General features: G+C 40.7%; 2 protein-coding genes across 2 annotated transcripts; both read left to right on the forward strand.

Annotated features, from left to right (window-relative positions):
- Nucleotides 1-3529: 3529 nt before the first annotated feature.
- Nucleotides 3530-11994, forward strand: nfkbie (nuclear factor of kappa light polypeptide gene enhancer in B-cells inhibitor, epsilon). Its single transcript, XM_085246719.1, has 6 exons — nucleotides 3530-4349; nucleotides 7462-7564; nucleotides 8905-9115; nucleotides 9447-9535; nucleotides 10302-10550; nucleotides 11124-11994. Exons 1-6 carry the CDS (start codon nucleotides 4027-4029, stop codon nucleotides 11190-11192), a joined length of 1044 nt encoding a protein of 347 aa, XP_085102845.1. The 5' UTR covers nucleotides 3530-4026; the 3' UTR covers nucleotides 11193-11994.
- Nucleotides 11995-15646: 3652 nt separating this feature from the next.
- Nucleotides 15647-20988, forward strand: slc35b2 (solute carrier family 35 member B2). Its single transcript, XM_085247611.1, has 4 exons — nucleotides 15647-15949; nucleotides 17871-18058; nucleotides 18157-18317; nucleotides 19339-20988. Exons 1-4 carry the CDS (start codon nucleotides 15930-15932, stop codon nucleotides 20269-20271), a joined length of 1302 nt encoding a protein of 433 aa, XP_085103737.1. The 5' UTR covers nucleotides 15647-15929; the 3' UTR covers nucleotides 20272-20988.
- The last annotated feature ends 1223 nt before the right edge of the window (nucleotides 20989-22211 follow it).

Consider the following 22211-nt stretch of genomic DNA (forward strand, 5'->3'; position numbering starts at 1 on the left):
AGTGGAAAAAGTAAACACAACAGTAGAGAAAAACAGATGGTAACTCTTAACAGCACTAAATGCTTCCCTCTAACAGTCAGCATTGTTTTATGTTGTAGACTGTTTTCATCATGGACCTACCCCCCTCCCATTAAAGTACAGAAGCAGCTGTGTAAGTGAGCCCTCTAAAGGCCAAACCACAGGAAGCGTCTCAAAAAAGTAAAAGTAAAAATACAGATGATTAAAAAAGAAAAGCTCTGAATATTTTCTTCTGTTTATTTGACTGCATCAATCCCAAAAGCATGCAAAACAACTACAGACTGACACTGTGAGCTCCTGCTGCTACAGACAGGACCCCTCAGCACATATCAGTAGCTGCTCATGTTTAATGTCTCCTCACTTTTAAATCCAGCAAAATGAGTTTTCTATAAACCAAGCTCTGGTTTTGCAGCTTCTTAGAAAAAGGACTAAAGCTCAATGAATAATAATGTGCTTGTGGTTTATTGTTGCTACCAGTGACAAGCCTGAAAACCGAGACTTCCGCTGTGGACTTCAAAAATAAAAGCCAGATGAACGGAGTATCACAGTGGGATGCTTGTTGTGTTCTGAATGAGTACATTAATGAGATTTGATACTTCTATGTAAGTCAGACTTAGATCCCATACTTAGATTATCACACTTTACTGTGATTGTGCTCTGAACCACGCTCACCTTTGAACTCCCCCGCTGTTTTGATACCAAATACACATCAATAAGGTTTCATGAGTGCACCTTGCACAGTTCCGAGTGATTGTTTTGACGCAGACAGACTCAGACTGATAAGCTCAACTATCTCACCTAATGAATAGGCCAACAGGTTTATTTATAAAAAAATCATAAATAAACACAAATGGGCTTTGTGTTGATCTTGTAAATGCACACCGGATGAAGGTTACTTTATATGGCGTCTTTCAAACAAAAATAATAGAACTTCCTTCCTTTCTATGCTTCAGATAACACCCGCGGTCAAACTTTATTTTGATATCTACTGCACACATGTGAAGTTTGATAAGTGCATGTTGCACACATGCTATTGTGGTGATGTAATTAGTCCATGTAGAGACAAGCATACCTTCCAAAGTATTTGGAGCCTCTGTGGTAAATCGTATTGCACAGGGTGTCACCAGGATTACAAGTTGTGAAGATGTGAGGCCTGCATATGCTCCAAAAGGGCTTAAAGGAACATGTCATTGTGTTAGCAAGTTTTAGTTCTGTGGTCAGATTTTGCATACTTAATTGGTTTTATTGACAGTTGAGTAATTGTTTTGTTAAAGCAGTTCATTTAATGCTGTTTATGAAAGTGTGCATGGGCTCATGCATCATTCAGAGGCAGTAATAATCACACAACTCAAGCGGGGAATAATCACATAAACAAGTTGTTTGGTTTTTTGATTCTATTGTTTCATTTTTCGTTATTGTATGTGATGTTGCTGCTTTCAGTATCCCTGCAGCTGTGGTACACAGTGAAGACTAAGGTTCTCAGAACAACTGAGACTTAAACATCAAAAATTGGAAATGCAAACCAACACAGTTCATTTATTTGATTATATATTTACTGTTTTTTTATTAGCACACTAGACAAGGTTGATTTCATAGTGTGTGTGTGTGTGTGGGGGGGGGGGGGTATTGTTATTAAGCATTTTGTATATTTCTTATTTTGCGCGTTTGTTGGCCTCATTGAATGTTGATATAATAATAATAATGGATTGGATTTATATAGCGCTTTTCAAGGCACCCAAAGCGCTTTACAATGCCACTATTCATTCACTCTCACATTCACACACTGGTGGAGGCAAGCTACGGTTGTAGCCACAGCTGCCCTGGGGCAGACTGACAGAAGCGAGGCTGCCATATCGCGCAACAGGGGTGTTTCCAGGAATCGTTAATGGGGTGGAACAGGATAGAAGAATAACAGGGCAGGTTGGGTGGAAGAGGGGAGGCTGGAAATCAGAATATTTGATCAGAAGTAAATACAATTTGAGGCTGGTGTAGCTCTATGCCCTAATATAAATGATGTTATATGACAGACTCTTTGTGTAAGCGAATATCATGTTTCATATTTCTTAGCCTAAAGATGTATTCATGTTAGCCACAAAGTGAAATTTGCACTGGATGATGTGAATAGACACTAATCTGCATTAAAGGTATTTCAACTTTGCAAAAACCCATGAGCGGGGATTCTCCTGACACTGCCGACAGTCAGAAATGAATGATGAGCTTACTGAAGTCATTTGAGGGAAGCTGGAGTTTAATAGTTCAACTTTACTCTTAGATAAAGACCGATGGGGGAAAAGGAGAGGGTGTGGGAAAAGCTACTGATTGTACTCCTCCTTATCCCCTTGACTTTTGGGGTTTTTCCACTGTGACTGTGCAGCGAGGCATCAAAGTGCACTTAATGGAAAATGAAGATTATACAGAATCGTCCTTCTTCAGAATCATTATCATTTTTAAAAATAATAGTTATTAGTCGTTTCCTTATTTTTTATTAATGTGTTTATCACTTTGATCTCCAAATCCCTCCCAAATTACTGAACTTCTTCCACAATCTCATTCTTTCAGCCACTACCCAGACCTCGTGATTGTAGATATCATGATTACATTAGACAACAGGTCTTATCTATGTTTAGCACTGCAAGATTAACAAGCAGTCATTTCTTTTTTGGGGGGGGGGGCAGATGTCACCCTATGCCCCCCTCTGGACATGCCCCTGAAAATAAATTCCAGTAAGAGTTAGTCAGAAGCCTGCGAACTGTTACCATGTCATCCTAATAGAGCACTTTGCTCTCAGACTGCAGGTTTAATTGTGGTTCCAAGGATATTTAAAAGTAGAATGAGAGGCAGAGCCGTCGGGTTTCAGGCTACACTTCTGTGGAACCAGCTCCCAGTTTGGATTCAGGAGACAGGCACTCTTTTGGATCAGGTGACCCTGAATCCCCCCTTAGTTATGCTGCAATAGTCCTAGGCTGCTGGGGGCTTCCCATACACTAAGTATTTCTTCTTCACTCATCTTTTTCACTCATTATGTACTCACACTCCATTTTGCATTTAATCATTAGTTACTACTAATCTCTGACGCTCTTCCATAGTATTTAGTCTTTTGTCCCGTCTTCCTCCGCTCGCTCTCAGAAGATGGTTGCAGATGACTGTTCCTCCATGAGCCTGGTTTCTTTCTTTTAAAGGGGAGTTTTTTTTAATTCCCAATGTCATCAAGTGCTTGCCCAGGGAGGTTGTTTTAATTTTGGGGTTTACCCTGTATTATTGCAGGGTCTTTACCTTACTCTACACCACTTGAGGAGACTGCTGTTGTGATTTGTGGCTATATTATTAATAAATGAACTTAACAAAAAAAAATGAGAAGACACGAAATGGAAAGTCATCAATGGGTATATATATATATATATATATATATATATATATATATACAAAGCCTTAGATAGTGTGCTTTTATTTTGATAATCACAAAGTAATTCCGCTCTCACACCCGACTCTCCGGCGTTTCTGCGCGCGCGTGTTCGCGAGGGAACATACTGTGTGTGTGCGTTCGATCACGCCACTGGGGATTCCCCCGCGTGACAAAAACAGCTTTGCCTTTCACATGTCAGCTCTTCCCCTTCTCGCCTTTCATTGCTCATATGCTCTCCGCCTGGAGCTCACGCATTTACCGGATATTTAGTCGACGGGTAGTCGTTAGTGTCTCGTTTCACTCGTTTTAAACCCGATACACCATGTTTTCGAAACTTTTTAAAACGCGTTAAATCGGTAAAAAGTGAACGCCTCTTCCTACACAGAGGGCACAGTGTTGTCGGTTAATGGCATGATACGCAGCGGCTCGTTCCTCTGGTTTCACGAAGACGGTGCGGCGGTTATCACAGGTGTCACCGGGCTGTCCGGTCACATCACCGAGCACCGAGCGGCTACAGCGCCCGCAGGAAGCCTTTAAATCCTCGGGGAAGGCGGGAGGGGGAAACCCAGCGAGGCCACCATCATCATCACCACAGCAGCACTACCATGGCGAGCCATGACTGTACTAAAGAACACTTGCCGGAGGATAACCGCACAGACTCAGGCATTGATTCGTACCGCTCCATAGTGAAGTCGGAGGAGCCCCGGGGGCCGAGCAATGACCTCAGCGGGCCGAGGGACAAGTTCTCCGGCGGGGAGGAATGGCTGGACTCAGCCTACGGTTCCTCGTCTCTCACGGTAGAGAGCCTGTCGGATATAGTGGAGGGCTGCACGATTTCCAGCAGCAACCAGCAAGTACAGAGCTCTGAACTCTCTGAGCAGGAGCAGGAGGAGAACTTGCTTACAACTATTACAGAGGATGGAGACACGTAGGTTTTTAATTGTTATTCATTTAATTTCCATCAAAAATAAAAAATTCTTGCTCATCTTGCTAGAATATTTGCTGAAAGGAATGCTGCTGCACACTGGTGGGTGAATACAAACCTTTTTGCATTTTAACTGTTTCTCTCTTAGAGGTTTCACCAGCTTTTTTGGCACCCGTGATTTTTATCCTTAGTTGATATGGTTGGCAATATCCTACAGTTAGTTTGCAAAGCTCTTTATGATTATCATTTCCATTATCTAGTGATTTGTACATTAATGCCACCACATTAGTTTTAATTGGATCACTGCCTGATATGTAGTGATGGGGATTTATTAGACAATGTACGATTCAAAATGATTTAAAACAAGAAAAAAAGTATATATTTTTTTATAATTGGTGACCTGTAATTAGAAATCTTTTTGTGTATTTGTTCTAAATATTGCACAGAATAATTTAAAGGTTACCAGAATAGTTGCTGGTTTAATTTTGAGCAGGGTAGTAGCTTCTCACTTTTTTTTTTTCTTCTTCTTCTTTTTTTTTTTAAGTCTGCTGTAAGCTGATGAACTTAAAATCGTCATGAATGGCATTTCTACTGCAGCTGGAGTCTGTAAATCACATTAAATTTCAGGCACAGTTTTTCCCATGGCGATACAGGTTTTAAAGGGGATTTCATAAGAGTGTGATACTGCAGACTTTTATAATGAACTTTGTCCTTGTCGCATATGTGACCGGTCTCCATTGAGTTGTCGACTCTCAGTCAGAAAACAGAAGTGAAACAGATAGGTCTGGACTTCCCCCATGCAGCACAGACAAAGCACATGCTGTGAGGTAGCTGTGTGGCCCGCTTTTCATCCAAGAAACTTGTTGATCAGGACAGGACAGTGTGTACGCATGTTTTCATTCCTCACAGGCTTCTTTCTTTCCCCTTTGCTTTTTTTTTTTTTTTTTTTTTTTACTTTCTTCCCCCTTCCTTCTTCCAGACAGCTAAAAAAATCATTTGCAACTGAGCGGCTTTTCGCTGCTCTTCATTTCTCAATTTGAGTCAGTGAAACTTTTGCACACAATCTAAACACCTCAACCTCCACACACACACACACAATCTTATCAGCCCATGCAGACCTTCTTGTTTCTTATGTGACCCACTCATCTAGAGTTGCAGCGTCATCAACCAGCAGACCGATTTAATGAATCCTGCAGCCACGACCAGCCGGTGTGATCCTGATGTAGTCACATCACACTGCACAAGTGTTGTTGTGTCTCTGACCTCTTTTCATTTCCGCTTGCTGATTGTTGGGGCCACATGGTTTCATTCTCACACCCTAACTATAGATACCTGGTGGAGGGGGAAAAAAAACACCTGAAACACACCACAGTGCATTGCTTCGACTGACAGAATCATGCAAACACTAATTTTCCCCTGTGGGATTTTTTTTTAAAGTTCTTATTCATTCAAGTCTTACTCAAACCAGGAAGTCCCTTTCACACAAAGACATTTGCTGACAGGTTTATGTCAGTGCAGCTCCATCAGTCTGCAGACGTAGCTGACATTTAAGCATCACAAAAATGTAATGTGGCTTCTCGTGCAGTATCCTCTCATCTTAACCATTACTGGGGTACTCGAGCGATGGATTAACACTCACAAGCAGCTTTGTATTTTTACATTTATTTTCATTTTCTCTACAGTTTTTGGGAATTTTACATTCCTAGAAATGCACAAGGAATCATGCACTTTGTCACCTGCAGCCTTCCTAATTTACTCACAGTGAGAAATGCCCCACATCTGTTTCCTCATTGCTTCTTCTCAAACAGCCCAAAGATATTTAATTCAGTGGGGAAAAAAAGCCAACTTATATGCTTAATCGGTGTTGATAATAGTAAAGTAGTAATACGTTTTATGTATTTATGGCAGTAACTACAAGAAATGCTTTTTTTCCCCTTGTTTTGTGCCAAAAATAAGCGTAAAATATTGTCACCTTTTTAAAATAAACCTTATGCAGGTACTTTATCTTTTTTTTTCTTTGTTTCTCAGTGTCAGTAGCTGCAAACAAAATGTTCAGTTGCATGATTAATCCTTATAGATTTCAATAACTGATCACTTTAAAAAAGCAGCTGTATTATCGCTACCGCTGCACATTAGTTTTTGAAACGCTGATATTTTAAATTTGTGACTAAATAAAACTGAATTCTTTTTTTCCCCCCTTTGGTGTGGGTCTTTTGAAATAAAGTAACCAAATTTACCATTTAACAAATCGATAAATGCCACGTTGTTTACTACTTTGTATAATTAGACATGTGGCACTGTAAGTGTTCAAAGCTGAGTGTACAGCGAGACGTCGTGGGAACTTTTGATCCCACTCTGTCTGCGTCTGAAGCAGCCCGCGGCGTCCAGCTTTGGGTTAAATGACATTTACTCTGAAAGCAGAACGTCTCGCTGCTAAACTAACAGAGAAGTAACTGCTGCGGCGAATCGTGCAGCAGTAAAACATCAACGCTTCAAGCCCGTAAGATAAAACCTGATGTCCGCAGAATTTGGACTCAGCAGTGAGTTTAAAGAACTTGAAGCCTCAAACTTTGATTTTAATCTGTTAAGATCCCTTTTCCAGATGGGGCCCTCGCTATGTTGCTGTTGAGTCTAAATTAAGCACTAATGCTCAGTTCCATTTCCTGCTTTGCGCACACATTTGTTTGCTACAACTTCCCACTGTGTTTTTTTGGGTGGCGTGCTTTTTGTTTTGTTTTGTCTTTTGCTGTAAGCGTTTAAACTGAAGCCTGTGCGATTATATCTGCTCACAGATGTTTGATTTTTTTTTTTTTTTTTTTTTTTTTTTTTTTAAACCACCAGCACCTTGCTGTGCTGTCTAGAATTTTTTTGTATTGCTCAATACCCCAACGACTCAGTCTTGCCATTCAGCCCACTAAGTGTTACATTTCGAGGTAGTCTCTTGAAATGAATACCGAGGAAAATTGTTAGGCAACATTTGTTGAAATTCACAGCACTGCTTTTTTTTTTTTTTGAGGGGGGGTAAGTTGCTCAATTTGAGATAAAGTAGGGCTGCAGATTTTTCCAGACGTAACGGTTAATGTTCATCTTCTCTTTTTCTTTCTCACTCCCGTAGAATCCTGCACTTAGCAATTATCCACGAAATATCACCACTTGCTAAGGAGTTGATACAGATATTCCCAACAGAAGTCCTGGACATCCAAAATAATTTATATCAGGTAGGTACAGCAGGTCCTACAAGTTGCTTCTGCTGGAATTTTTTAATCCACAAATACTTCCTCATCTGCACCTTGATTGTGGAAGCGGTGGCTTTATTTATATCTCTGTACTTCCAGAGAACTCTTGTTCCTCTTTATTTGCAGTCCGTCCTCACTCGGGACGTCACTGTGGGTGGTTCCAGTGTTAACTCATAAGGGACTTTGAATGGAAACTCCCCTCCTCTACTTCATGTAGAAATAGAACCACAGGGAGCTGTGGAGTGTATCCTTGTGTGGATGTGGGTGGAGGAGTTGTTCCAGTCCTTCAAGAAGTCCGACCAGAGACTTAACTTGAACTTGCAGAACTGTCAAAAGGAAACATATGAAGTTGAGACTCAGCACTTCACGTAGTGACTCAGTTAGCTCTGTGCTGGGCTCTTTTGGTTTCCTAATTTCCTCTTAGTAGTCATTCTAAGATTTCACATTTGGACACATTACCAAGAAGAAATTTGTTTGCAACCCAGGGGGTTTAAAATAAAAATGCATCTTCATTTCTGAAGGAAAAGGAAAACAAATGGATTAGGGATTTTTGCCATATTTTAACACGTGGTCCTGTGAGTACAGTCTCGCAGCAAAATTCTGATAACACAAAAAATTGCAAAACGCATAAAAAAAAAAAAAGGGAGGGAGAGACAGCACTATCATACTCTACACCTACAGCAGTCTCAGTAAACCACAGTGCAGAGTAACCGCATCACTTGTTGTGGATTAAAGATAAAACTCAATTTCTCGGAAAGGGTTTTCCTCACTTGTACCTGAATGCAGCAGGTACAGGCCTGCGCTCTGGGTATTTTCAAAGGGAACTATTAGACTTTTACCTATTTCCTCTCATATTTATACCACTTCAGTAATGGGTGCTCACATTAAACATGGCAAAAGTTTGGTATAATGAGGTCAGTAATCTCAATGAGCCGAAATTTTAGTGAAGCTTTGGATTACTCTAACGCTCAGAATCATCATTCATGCTAAGCTACTCTACTAGAGTCCAAAAATAATAATGAGGAGTTAGAAATGAGGATAAGAGCATTCTTGGAAATACAGGGAAGCTGCAGCTGTGAAGGAGAAGTGACAGGGTATAAGGACAACAGCTGAAGAAATATATAAGACCACCATCAACCTGTTATTGTCAGTATGTTTGATGAATCAATGGACAGCTAGTATTTTTTTTGTGTGTCTTTGCTTAATATCAACTCAACATTTTAGTAGATTATTTAACATCTCAACTTAAATATGAACTTCTGACGTGTTTTTGTTTATATTGACCAGAGACACACAGGTAAAGTTTTTGTTTTGTTCCTCAGAGCCCTTTGCACCTCGCCACCTACCTAAACCTGAGAGAGGTGGTGCAGTGTCTGATGGAGAAACAGGTCAGCATAGAGCTGCAGGACCAGGACGGGAACACGGCGCTCCACGTGGCCTGCCAGCACGGGCAGTTAGAGTGTGCAACCGAGATGACCAAAGACGTTTCTCCCAGCAAGTTGGCTCCGGTCCTCGAGACCCAGAACTGGAGAGGTGAGGGGAAAACAGTCATGGCTGCTACTAAATCTGTTTATGCGAGTTTTTATGCATTAAAGTCAAAAGTTGTTTTTGTTTTTGTTTTACATTTTAATGTCGCAGAAATATTTAACTAGCTTGTCTTTCCCTGATGTCCTCCTAAAAGATACATGAGGATTTTCTTGGACAGTAGCAGAAGAAATAACGCCCACATTTAGCATTGATGTAGAACATGTTTTGTGTTGTATCGATACAGTGTTGGTCTGTATTCTGCTTGAAGTTTGTAAAAACTGTTTGACCTAAAAGTGAGCTCCACATTGCAGATTTCAGACAACATTTGTAATTTCAGGTCTTGGCTGTCTTCACTTGGCTGCACTGAACAGGCAACATGAAATTATGAAGCTCCTGATCAAAAAGGGCGCAGATCTGAATATACAGGTTAGTCTGTGGATTCCCCCCAAGTCAATGCACCATATGAGCTGTATTTGTGTAATTAAGTTTTGCATAAAGGCAGAATTCACACTAAACAGAAAGCCTTTTTTGCACTCGTGTAATTCAGCCTGAAATGATCACAAACAGTGCAGCTCCACTTGCAGACTTCAACTCATAACACTGAAAAGGAAAAGGTTGAAGGACCGGATGAAGAGTTTGTTTTTGTGGAAGCAAAGCTGCAGTCTTTATTTATTTTTTTCCCCTAAGAGGGCTTTCCGTACTTGTTTAATCCAGTCATATGTCTGCATTTATAATCACATACGTCCTGTTTAAACTGTGTTTACCACATCGGGACCTTATGTTGCGTTCCTATCATAAATCAGCTGCACCTGTGCAATGCTGATAGTGATATGAGCTGAGCTCGGGGCTTCCTGCAGGATTCAGTGAGACATAATTAGATTTGAGATATGATTAGGTCAGACTAGCCGGCCGCTCTTAACTTTCTATTGATGGTAGGGAACGTGGCAGTCCCGAAACCACCCCAGACATTCCTCTTAGTTTAAATCAGTGGCCTAACATATCAGTCTGCCTCACGTCCGATGTATTGAATTATTCATTATTCTAATTAGAATGTACTTTGACCTTTTTACTAGCTGATTTCAAGAATGTGGAATTGCAAAAATAAAACTGTGAAACTGTTTAAATTTCATAATGAATTTCTGCCCTTTTTGTGGAATTTCTCATCGCTTTTCTTCGTCCGCTCCCCTCGTAGGAAGGAACCAGCGGCAAAACGCCTCTTCACCTCGCTGTGGAGCTGCATGACATCACATCTGTGAAGCTGCTGCTCGGCAGCCGAGCCAACGTGGACGCTGCAATGTTTAATGGCTGCACACCCCTGCATCTTGCGGTGGGGAGACAGGACGCCACCATCGCCACCATCCTCTGTCAGAATGGCGCCGACAAAATGCTGCGAAACATGGAGGACGAGACGGCGTTGGATTTGGCTGACGGCAATGATGATGTAAGCAAATATTAAGGGTTGAAATGCACTGTTGTACATAGTTTAAATAATAAGACTTAAATCCTGTTTTAAAAAAAAAACCCACAAAACAAAACCAGCAATATGTATGTTTTGCAGACTTTCAGTGGTAACTGTGCACTAACTCAACGCACAAACCTAATCTGTCAAGCCTCCTCCTACTGCCTGACTGAACTCATTCTTCGTTTACTCTTTAAGTGGTTTAACATCACTAACCTACCAGTTCAGAATAACCTACCAAAGCATACAAGCAGGGGACCTGGTACTCTTTTAAAAAGCAGAGTAGTCACAGCAGAAGTGGATTTGGTTCATTTGTTTTCATTTATTTTACTCCAGTTTGTATGAAGCTCACAGACAAACACTATTCATGGTTTCAATTTTGACCTCTTGTGCTCTAAATGCTCTGCTTAGTTCTGGGTTTCCTAGAAAGACATTTAGATAAGGGATAAGTCATCTGTACGGCAGCGCTTGTATAAATGCTGTTCTCTGGTATTTTTTCTAATCATTATTTAAGGATCAGTAAAGTTTGACCTGCTTCTTGTTCTTGTCTTTCAGATTCTGGCTCTATTTCCTTTTGATGACATCCAGATCTCTGGAAGGTCGTTGGTTGGCGTGAAGTTTTGAGCTGAGTCACGGGCTGAACAACAGTCCTCTAATTGTCTGGAGCCTCACTGCAGCTCATATAAATAAAAATTTTAAAAACCTATATTTTGAGCTAACATTGTTGATTAGTATACATATGCTTAGACAAGTATGTGCACAGTATAAATCTCACTTCGCTCTGATTAAACAGAGTAGTACCGCTTAATTGAAAGATTTTACAAGCTTGGTTATTTTGCTTCTTTCTGCATGCCTCTGGAGATGGTTGTACTCAGCTGTAAAACCCCACCTCACTGTGAGTACCAGACTGTCTCTAAACCTGTTCAGTGCCCACAAAAAAAATCTACCTCTTTATCATTTTGACCTGGTTTCAGTGGCTACAAATAGAGTATGCAAAATGCATAGTTTCGGTTTCTCAAACTTTATCAGTGACTTTGCATTGAAATTGAAGTAAGTTTTCATTTTTTAAATTTTGTTTTTAACTCTGAAAATGTGGCCTTTCACTGTAGTGCATAAAAGAGATTTTTGGAAGAATGCAATCAGAGGTGTGAACAGATATTTAAAAAAATGTAAATCCTGCAAAAAACAAACTATTCTCATCTCTGCTTTTGCTAAAAAAAAAAAGTGACAAGTGGTTAAAAATGTAATGTATATAACAGGAAATGCAGCTTGATCTTTTTGATTTGTAGTTTTTGTTTTTTGCTTGGAATAGTGAAACTATTTATCTCAACCTAGCTTTCATCAGCAGAAACTGTTCTTTGTGTAATTACACTGGCCTGTCTAGTTAAGAGTTCATTTATTTTGTAATAAAAAGACAGGAAATTCATGAATGTTGTCTTTTTTAATTGCAAAAACAGTCATGGTAAAGTACGTGTTTAATTTTGAAGGTTTTACATATCAGCACTTAATAAAAAAACTAATCAGATCTTAAAATTAGCTGAATACAGCTTCAGATAAACTACAAAATGTGGCACGGTTTCATTATTTATGTGTGGAAAAACTAAGTACAGTCTGACGTCTTTAGGAACTAAATAGATAAACAGCAGCCAGTCAAGTAGCACGGGCAAGTGTAAGCACCTCTATGAAAATAGAAGCTTTGGTAATTTGCTGCTCTGAAACCTTAGGGTGTGTGTTAACATGATGACAGAGGAGGACAAATCTGGGAAGGATTATACAGCCATTTCTTCACAACTGTGCAGACCAGCTGTCAAGCACAGTGGTGGAGGAGTCATGATTTGAGTTTGTTTTGCACTCACTGAGTCACTTGTAAAATCCTCTGTTTACCAAAGTATTCTAGAGCCGAACATGACACCATCTTTTCAGCGTTTAAAGCTTATTCAGGACAATGATCTCAAGCGCAGCAGCAAATCTACAACAGAAAAGAATCAAGGGAGTGCAATGGCTGAGTCAAAGTCCAGACCTGAACCTGCCAAATGCCTAGGCGGGGCCTAAACGAATCCCCACAGACCTCCTGAGGCAACGTTGTAAAAAGGGAGAGGCAAAATTCCTCCGTAACGATGTGAGCGGGTGATAGTGAAATAGAAACAAAAATGCTTCTACAAGTTATGGAATCATGGGGAATACCGAATTTCTCACATGCTGCCAGTATGCCACGTGTTGCTGTTCATCTGAGGCTGTTTACCTAATTTAAAACCTGATTAAAAACTGGATTTTTTTAAATCTCCTCATATGTAAAACCGTAGAATTGAAAGAGGGTGTCCTATCTTACTCAAGCATGCATCTCTATCTAATGTGTGCACGTGCACAAGCCTGACACGGTTTACCAACGGTCTTACATGTGCAATTCCAAGTTGTTGAAAGCCTCAAAAGAAGGTGTTTCAAATACGCACAGAGACAGGTGATGCAGATATATTTTAGCTTCCACTTAAATGAAAGTAAAGATGAGATGATTAAATGTTATGTTGTACAGGAATGCTCCTAACAGCAAAAAATCAGCTGACTGGAAACATGGTTTATTTTTGTTTTCCTGTAAGTGGCTTCTTCCTTGTGGGTCTTACAGTACAATGACCGGTGGAACTGTGGAAATTCCAGTTGGTTGGATTTCTATTATAAACACATTACCCACCGCAGAACAGGTTCACTTCATGTTCATACAGGTATATTGACCTGACTAACTACCTGGCAATTACAAAATTACTTTCCTTTGACCAGGTAAACATGACAGCAGAAGCAGTAGCTGCAGATTTGTCTTTATCTATTTCCTGGTCAAATTAGCTGTATGGTTGCAAAGCACAACTCAAGTTTTATATTGAATATAACAGTTAATTTTATGGGATTTTCTCATCTTTCATTATCACATGTGCACAAACAAAACTTATGGCAACAGCTACCAAACCGACAAACCTCTGTGGTCAGTAGCTAGAACAGAGTTATGAAACTATACCAGTCTACTTCTCCATTCAAGTGTAATCTGGAAAACTGATACTGTTGTGTTATGTACAGTAAAGACCATGCTAGTGCTGCAAAAGGTTTTAAAAATGGTGTGTTCAAGTCATGTATTCCGCTCTGTGCGATCCTTCTCAATCAACATCTATGATGATAGTATGCGTAATACACTCAGCAGGTCAATTATCTCATCAGGTCTGACTAATACTCCTGGAAATAACATTTCTTTCTAATGGAATGCCGGAATTTCCATTCTTGCAGACATCCACCTATGTGGACATAGCCTACGTGGGATATTATTCAGATAAATATATCAGCTGCTATTATGTGATATCTTGAAATACGGTTTCGCTGTAATATCTTGGTTTAGTTAATGATTAGCTGCTGTATTGAATTTGTTTTTATGACGGAATGTCTCTCTTCACTTTTGCAGTCAGAAGGAAACAAAGACGAGACAAACGTTGGAGGAATTACTACTGAGGTGTAGTGGAACGAGGGCACACATTCCCCTGCGTGAAAATAAAAGGAATTCCTTACTGGTGACCTGTTTTAGAAGTGAGTCAGGGGTACGGCAGGCACTGTGGCGTCGTTGAAGAAGCAGCTCAGATGTGTTTATCAGCAACAATGACAGCAGCCTATTTCGATGCTCACTCACTGGCATGAAGGAAGTGCTTTACTGTGCATGTGTTTATGAAGTAGGATTCATTTGAAATGCCTCATGCATAAGGCTTTCCAGCACAGCTTAACCTTCTTCAGAGATGCATAGAGTGGATGTCTTGGTTGTCTGGGCCTTGTTTACTGTCTTTTATACTGGAACTCTTCAAAAACTATATATATCTTTACATTTTAATCATTTTTTCTTATATATACATATAAAAACGGTATGTCACGTCTTATATGCGATGCTTCATGTTTCCAAGAAACGGCAGAAATGAGTCATTACATGTAAAGAAGAGAAGATCTGTTTGCTGCTTTTGCATTTATTTGTATTTACTTACATATCAATAAAAATAAGGAATGTCATCCAGACAGTCATCTCTATGAGCAGGGGGGGGAAAAGCCAAATTAAGAAACACAACAACAGCTTAAAAGTTTAGACTATGAAGATTTTCAGACACTGAGCAGTGGGAAGCACTGGCATCAAAGTAAAGACCTGTATCTTTACATTTTAATCTTTTTTCCCCCTGTTTGTTTGTTTGATTCATTTTCAAAGATCTGAATCTTTGAATTGTTAATTTTCTTATGTTATGCATTTACATTTACACCACAAATATGATATGTTTTGGTCCAAATTTAGGTATTTCTTTAACTAGAGCAGATAATTATTTCAGGCTCATGTGCCATCTTATAGATATGGTATATTTATACTTTAAAATGTGACAAATAGTATGTATGTCAAGCTTTAAAATGAATAACACGGAGTATAGAGTAGAATACTTCCAAACTATAGCTTCCACCATCTGGTGTAAAATCTTGGCCCAAAGAAGATTTCAATATTAGATTGGTTGAGAAACTTGTGCTACTGTTGGCCAAAGAGGAGAGGGGGAAAGAAAGGCAAGAGTGTGGAAGTGAGTTTAATTACTTCTGGAGTTAACCATCCAAAGCAAAGGACAATGCACAAGAGAAGTGCAGGAGAGAGTGCAAGCAAGGTGGAGTGAGTGTAAATGAGTGTCAGGGCTGAGGATTGGCTCAGGATAAGTGTCAGCAGCAATAGTATGAAAGTTTACAAGACGATGATGTAGACAGCAGCACTGATAAAAAGAAGGCTGAGCTGGAAGTGGCAGAGCTGAAGATGGGCGTAACCAGGATGGACAGGATTAGAAATGAGTAGATCAGACTGACAGCTTAGGTTGGGCCTTTTGGAGACAAAGAGAGGCGAGGCTCAGGTGGTTTGGACATGTGCGCAGGAGAGATGGTGGATATACTGGACAAAAGATCACCATGGTGAAAATTCATGGCATTCCAATCACAATAGTTGATCACAGGGCTATGGTGGGCCCACTCAGTGCCCTGCTGTCTGTGCACGTCATAGCCCAACAGCTCTGCAGTTCCTCCTCCACACCGACAGGGGTCAGGGCCGCCGGGAGGGCGCCGTTATCTCTCGCCAGCATCCTGTGGTGATGCTGCTGAGTAAAGAGGAGGTGGCCTTTCCTGCTAAAGTGAACACATCGGCTATTGAGGAAAAGTCGAAGACCTCTGATCTAAAGGCGACTAGCCTGAAAGAAAACAGCATCTCATTATTTAGTCATTTTTCACCTGGCGGACCCACGGGGCTTCATGGTGTGTCACAGCGGGGACGCTTGAGTCTGTCGGCGTGTGTGCTACGCCGGGTGTCGGCCACGGAGTGCAGGGAAAATGCCTTCTTTCTCACGGAGGTAATATTTTTCAGACAGAAGTGTAGCTAACTGGGAAAATGTGTCACGCTGAAGATGAGTTTGAGGTATGGGCTCATTCAGCTCACGGTGAACCTTTCTGTGATGCAGCCTTACGGGGGCAGATTTTTGAAGCTGTAAGCAGCCTACGGAACTGGTATTAGCTTACACTAATTTAGCAACTAACGGTCCGACCTAAACACCCTTTCGTTTGCCAGCCTTTACCATAAATGGGTTAATTTAGTTTTATAGCGAGCGAGAGAGAGAGAGTCCGCTTTTTCTGTACAGTCTACGGCCGTTTGATAGTGGGCGTGTCTGTCTGCAGGCAAATATGTTGAAATATGTTTCATATCTAAGTCAGTTTACTGCAACTAGCCCAAGAGTTATGTGTGCATTCATTAAAGGTTTAATAAATGGTTCCAACACCTATGGAAAAATACCTAATACTGGTACAAGTATTGGTGTTTTTCCACTCTACACTTTCTACATCTACCCCACCAGCCTTTTTTTTTTTTTTTTTTTTTTTTTTTTTTTTTAGCAACTTGGGAGAAACAGTTCCGTTATTGTAATGAAGACCTGTTGCTCCAGTTTTAGTGGTACATATATGTGCACACGTCAATCTAAACAAGTGCTCATTTTCTCTGTTTGTGTGTCTATGGCGTAGCAGCATGTAGGATGGCTTGTCTGGTGCAGTGCATTCCTTCATGTAATAAGCTTCTTGTTCAGGGCCCAGGTCTCCCTGCAGTAGGCTATTGGCTGACCAGGGCGCTGCAGAGTCCCAACACAAAGAGGCTCTGTGTTAGCCGGGCTCACAGGCCCCCACAGGAGGAGGCCCTGCCTCACTCCAAATGGGATACATCTCAGTGCTGTTGTCGGCAAGGAACACACCTTTTCACAGGAAGCCTGAGTTTCACCACAGGTGTCCTTTAGTCATTAGTAACACTTAAGCTGTTTGTGGGAATGGGTGATGAAGAACATCTGATGTCTTCACGGCTCAGTTAGCAAGTTGGTTGTTTTAACTGATTCCATCAGCTCATTTCATCATCCAGTGCTCTCATGCTGTAGCCACAACCAGACTACACTATGCTTGATGCTTTATTATTATGTTATTAGCTTGGAAAAAAGTTTTAAGGTGGGATTTATGGCTCTGGAGGAGGTTTTCTGAAAAAACTGCCCTATTTTTTTTTTTTTTTAAATGTTTTAACATGCTACAAACTGCATTTAAAAGATAGCAAGTTAAGTTTATAACTATTTTCAAGAGAAAGCTGCTTTTTTACAGGATGCTACAGAGTTAAATGCACAGAGAGTGGTAAGTTGCCCCATAGTTTTGGAGCTCAGGTCTGGAAGGAAGGCAGAATCCCCCTTAGTTTCAGAGAAAGGGAGATATTTGAGGACTTGATAACCCAGTTTGGAGAATAAGGGTGTAGTGGTTCCGTCATATAGGTGGATCTGTAAATAGACGGATCCACCTACAGACAGACAGATCAGGGAAAGATAATTAATTAAAGATATTGTGAAGATGCATAATGTGATGGTGTCTTCTTCTGCAGTATTCGTCAGTTTAATCAAACCTTCACCCAAACTGTGATTGGGGACAAGGTCACATATGTCATTTTACGGGCATGTTTTCATTTTTGCTAAGAATCGCTACTCCGTGTAGAGGATTGATTAGATTTTAATGAAAGTGCGTGAAAATTGAATAACCATTGCAATGCTCACAAATTAGCTTTAATTTTAGATGCTTAAATGAGCAGACATAAACAACATTTGTGTATTGTTCATTTAATATTTATCATCAGCCTTGTTAAAATAGAAAGTAATGTAAGCTGTCTTGTTTATGTGTATAAGCTGTAATCACCAGCAGACTCTCATTGATATTGTTTCTGTTATGTAGCCTGATTGGTAGTTTTGTGTCACCCTGTAGGATTTGGCCTGCACTCGTGTTGCTCCTGTTCCCTTCCGCTGTGACTGCAGAAGAGCCTTCGCTGCTGGATGGCTGGCACGATGTCTGGCTCTTCCGCTTTCTCGTCAACATGCTGGGATACTCAACCATTATCATCCCTGGCTACCTCCTCATTAGCTATTTCAAGCGCACCAATTATGCAGAAACAGGTTCGGGTTTTGAGAGAATTTTACTGTCTTATTTTTAAATGCACGAAAGCTGCTGATCTAAAACTCCTTGGGCTTTTGTCTTTCTCACGTTTATTTAGGGAGTGGGTTTTGCTTTCCTCTCATAAAGACCTGCGTGTTTGGAAACGAGGCCAAGACCAGCTTGTTGGATGACACGTCTGCAGCAAGCAGGAATGAGGCTGATTCGGGTTCAACACTCAAACAGGCGTTAAAGTTAATCTTTTGCGCTGCCGGACTTCAGGTATCCTCCCCCAAAACCTTCAGTCATTAATTGCATATGCTAATGCTACCACATTATGTCCTATTTCTGAGGACCCAATGTTTGGAGGTTGAAGTATGCCACTGTTTGTCGATACTGTATTTAGAGCAACATCCAGCACAGTGCAGTACAGCAATAAAGGTACTGATCCATGCAGACAAATTAGTTATTTACAAGATTTGTTCAAGGAGTGAAGGTTGTATAATTCTTTTTTTTTTTTTTTTAAAGGCGGCATGATGGTAATGTCGTCACAGACCAGTTGTACTGGATACTTTGTTCTCTGCCTTCATTGATAACAGAGCTCACTACAGGCAGACCGGACATCCTCAGATTAAAGCAGATCGCAAACACGCCACACCTGCTCGACCATAAATTTCACTTGTGTTGAATTAGACTGGCGACCGGGGATGGCTGCTTAGGGTGTGCCCGCCTCTCACCCAGTGATAGCTCAGATAGGCTCTCCTCTTTGTTTAAAAACAGAGTGACCGTAAGCCCACTCCAGTGTTGTCTGAGTGACTTTAAAACAACACTGGAGTGGCTTTGGGATAACTCTTGAGCGGCACAGTTGAACCCCCTTCTCAAACAGAAACATACATCGCTGGTGAGATCTCAAATTTCTGACACTCATCTTCCATTGTGATAGCGCTTTAGATACTCTGCAGTCAAGAATGGCAAAACATTTCCAAAAACGAGGTGTACAAAACTTCAAAGCTTCAGCTAAGTACTCAGTAAAGGGCCTGAATACTTCCGCTTTCCTTTCAATATACAGGCAGTGAGTTTATAATAGGGGAAATGATGGATTTAATTCAGCCGTTGACAGTAACACGGTTAAATGTAAAAAGAGTAAAGGGTTTGAGTAGTAGTAGTGTGATTCCTGCTTTTAATACTACAGTGGCAGAAACTGGGGTCAGAATTCACACCACCTGAAATAACTCTTTTAACGCTCTTATTTGATAAAGTGATTTAACTCAGTGTTAAGAATAAACTTCTTTTCTTATCTTAGGTTTCATATTTGACATGGGGAGTCCTCCAGGAGAGGGTGATGACTCGTTCTTACGGAGCCGCAACTACAGATCAGGAGGGAGAGAAATTTAAGGACTCGCAGTTCTTGGTCTTCATGAACCGTATCCTTGCTCTGACTGTGTCAGGCATCTGGTGCGTCATGTTCAAGCAGCCTCGCCATGGAGCACCCATGTACAAGTACTCCTTCGCCTCGCTCTCCAACATCCTGAGCAGTTGGTGCCAGTACGAGGCCCTCAAGTTCATCAGTTTCCCCACTCAAGTCCTGGCCAAGGCCTCCAAAGTCATTCCTGTCATGCTCATGGGCAAGATCGTGTCCCATAAAAGCTACGAATACTGGGAGTACTTCACTGCTGTGCTGATCTCGGTTGGCGTCAGCATGTTTTTGCTCTCAAGCACAACCGACAAACATCCATCCACCGTCACCACTTTCAGCGGGGTCATCATCCTCATCGGCTACATCGTCTTCGACAGCTTTACCTCCAACTGGCAGGACAACCTGTTCAAGTACAAAATGTCATCAGTGCAGATGATGTTTGGAGTCAACCTGTTCTCCTGCCTCTTCACCGTCGGGTCGCTGCTGGAGCAGGGTGCCTTCTTTGAGTCGTTGGGTTTCATGACCCGCCACTCCGAGTTTGCCTTTCATGCCGTGCTGCTGTCCGTGTGCTCGGCATGCGGTCAGCTCTTCATCTTTTACACTATCAGCCAGTTTGGTGCTGCCGTCTTCACCATTATTATGACCTTACGGCAAGCTTTCGCCATTCTTCTCTCGTGTTTCCTTTACGGTCACACTGTTACCTTAGTAGGTGGCTTTGGTGTCGTTGTAGTGTTCCTGGCACTTTTCCTACGGGTGTATGCACGTAGCCGTATGAAGTCAGGTCGGCGGGGAGCGCAGCCGCTTGCACAGAAGGTGTAGCGCTCCAAACTGGGAACTAAGACCACGTTTTCTGTGGTGCTATTTGTCTATTTGTGTGCATCTTTCTTTCTTTTATTAATTTTTTTTTTACCGTTCAGTTCTTTTTAGTTTTATTTTTATTAGCAATGGTACAGAAAGGGATTCTGCAGTTTTTACTCTTACACCAAGGTACCCCCAAGGGGTTCATGTGATTCGTTAGGTCAGAGAAGTTTTGAGTGCCTGCAAACTGCCTCTTCAGCTCTTTGTTATCTTTTTTTTTCCCTTAAACCTCCATACGTTGCCCATGCATCCAGTTTAGGGTTTCTATGACCATGGAAAATGTACGAGTTTAATAGCTAGGCATTATTTCCCAAGCGTTACTGATATTGTCCCTTATTTAACTTTATCCAGGCTAATGGCACCATTTGTTGGGTTATCCTTCAGTCGCAGCAGCCAGATGTTTATCTAGCAACCTATTGTGTTGGAGAGCAGGGGTCTTTATGTGGCTTAAGATGGTGTCAAAACATGTTGCATACATTTTAGTTTAATTTAAAATATATTAACATGTCACATAGGCTAGCATCAGTTAGGGTTCAGGTAGACAAAATTCTGGGTCATAATGAAAGAATCAGATGCTGCTGTGGGTTGTTTTAGAATTTTTTCTCCACACTATGTTTTACTTAATGTTTTGAACTTTGGGCAAAAAAAAAATGTGTGTGTATATATATATATATATATATATATATATATATATATATATATATATATATATATATATATATATATATATATATATATATATATATATATATATAAAATCTTAAATCAGTTTTTTCAAGCCAACTTGTCAGTTGTGTACTTTTGTAAAAGGACTGCTTTGATGTGAATGTTTGGGGAACACTGAATGGATGATTCTGATGCCTCATTGCTGTCACAAATGATGTGAAGATACTGTAGACCCAGGGGTCAGTTTGCAGAATGGAGTGCATACAAGGGAAATGCAATGTAACTGGTACCTTGTTTTTATCATTCTACTATTTCCTCTGGTAACTGGATTAATATTAAAATAACTTAATACTATCAAGTGTTTTGCAGTGATGTTTACATTGTTTTTATTTAACCAGAGGAGACTGAAAAGAAGGTAGTAACATCTGGAGAAATTGAACCAGCCATGTCGCCAAAGAGTTATTGGACGTCACCTATCATTTTTCCTGTTTGGCCTCAGCCCGACATTCAATGGCATTGACCACAATCTTAGAACCTGGTATTTACAGGGAGTTCATTGCAATGGTTTGAATAATTTTTATCTAATACACTCCATTTTTTGTGTAAATGAGCAATTTCTTTGAAGCTATCATTTTTTTATCAAATTGGGTAAAACCAGCACGGTGGCACGGTGGTTAGCACTGTTGCCGCACAGCAAGAAGGTCCTGAGTTCAATTCCTCCATCAGGCCGGGGTCTTTCTGTGTGGAGTTTGCATGTTCTCCCCGTGGCGACCTGTCCAGGGTGTACCCCGCCTTTCGCCCTATGACAGCTGGGATAGGCTCCAGCGCCCCCCGCGACCCTGAAAAGGAGAAGCGGAAGCGAATGGATGGATGGATGGGTAAAACCAGGTGAAAAATACAAAAAGAAACTAGATGGAGTTATACCTTTTTCAATCAAATACAATGGCATTGTATTATTCGGACCATGAGGTGCACCAGATTATAAGGTGCACTGTTGATGGATGGGACTGTTTTCATACATAAGGCGCATTAAGCGAAATGAAACAGTCAGATAAGTCAAACTTTACTCAACTCATTTTTCTTGCTTTCTCCACTTCCGTACCATTGATTCATTAATGTTGAATTCTCTTGCAGCTGCTCTGTTCCTATGTTGTTGCAGTATATTAATGACTAATCTCGTATTGTGGATTGATTAATTCATTTGTTCTCATGACTCAAGTTTGGTCCATTTACAG

Source organism: Mchenga conophoros, linkage group LG15 (genome assembly GCF_057382185.1).
Source record: "Mchenga conophoros isolate Kocher_MC1m ecotype Shallow Benthic linkage group LG15, M_conophoros_male_GT1.1, whole genome shotgun sequence".
In the NCBI taxonomy this organism is placed as follows: Eukaryota; Metazoa; Chordata; class Actinopteri; order Cichliformes; family Cichlidae; genus Mchenga; species Mchenga conophoros.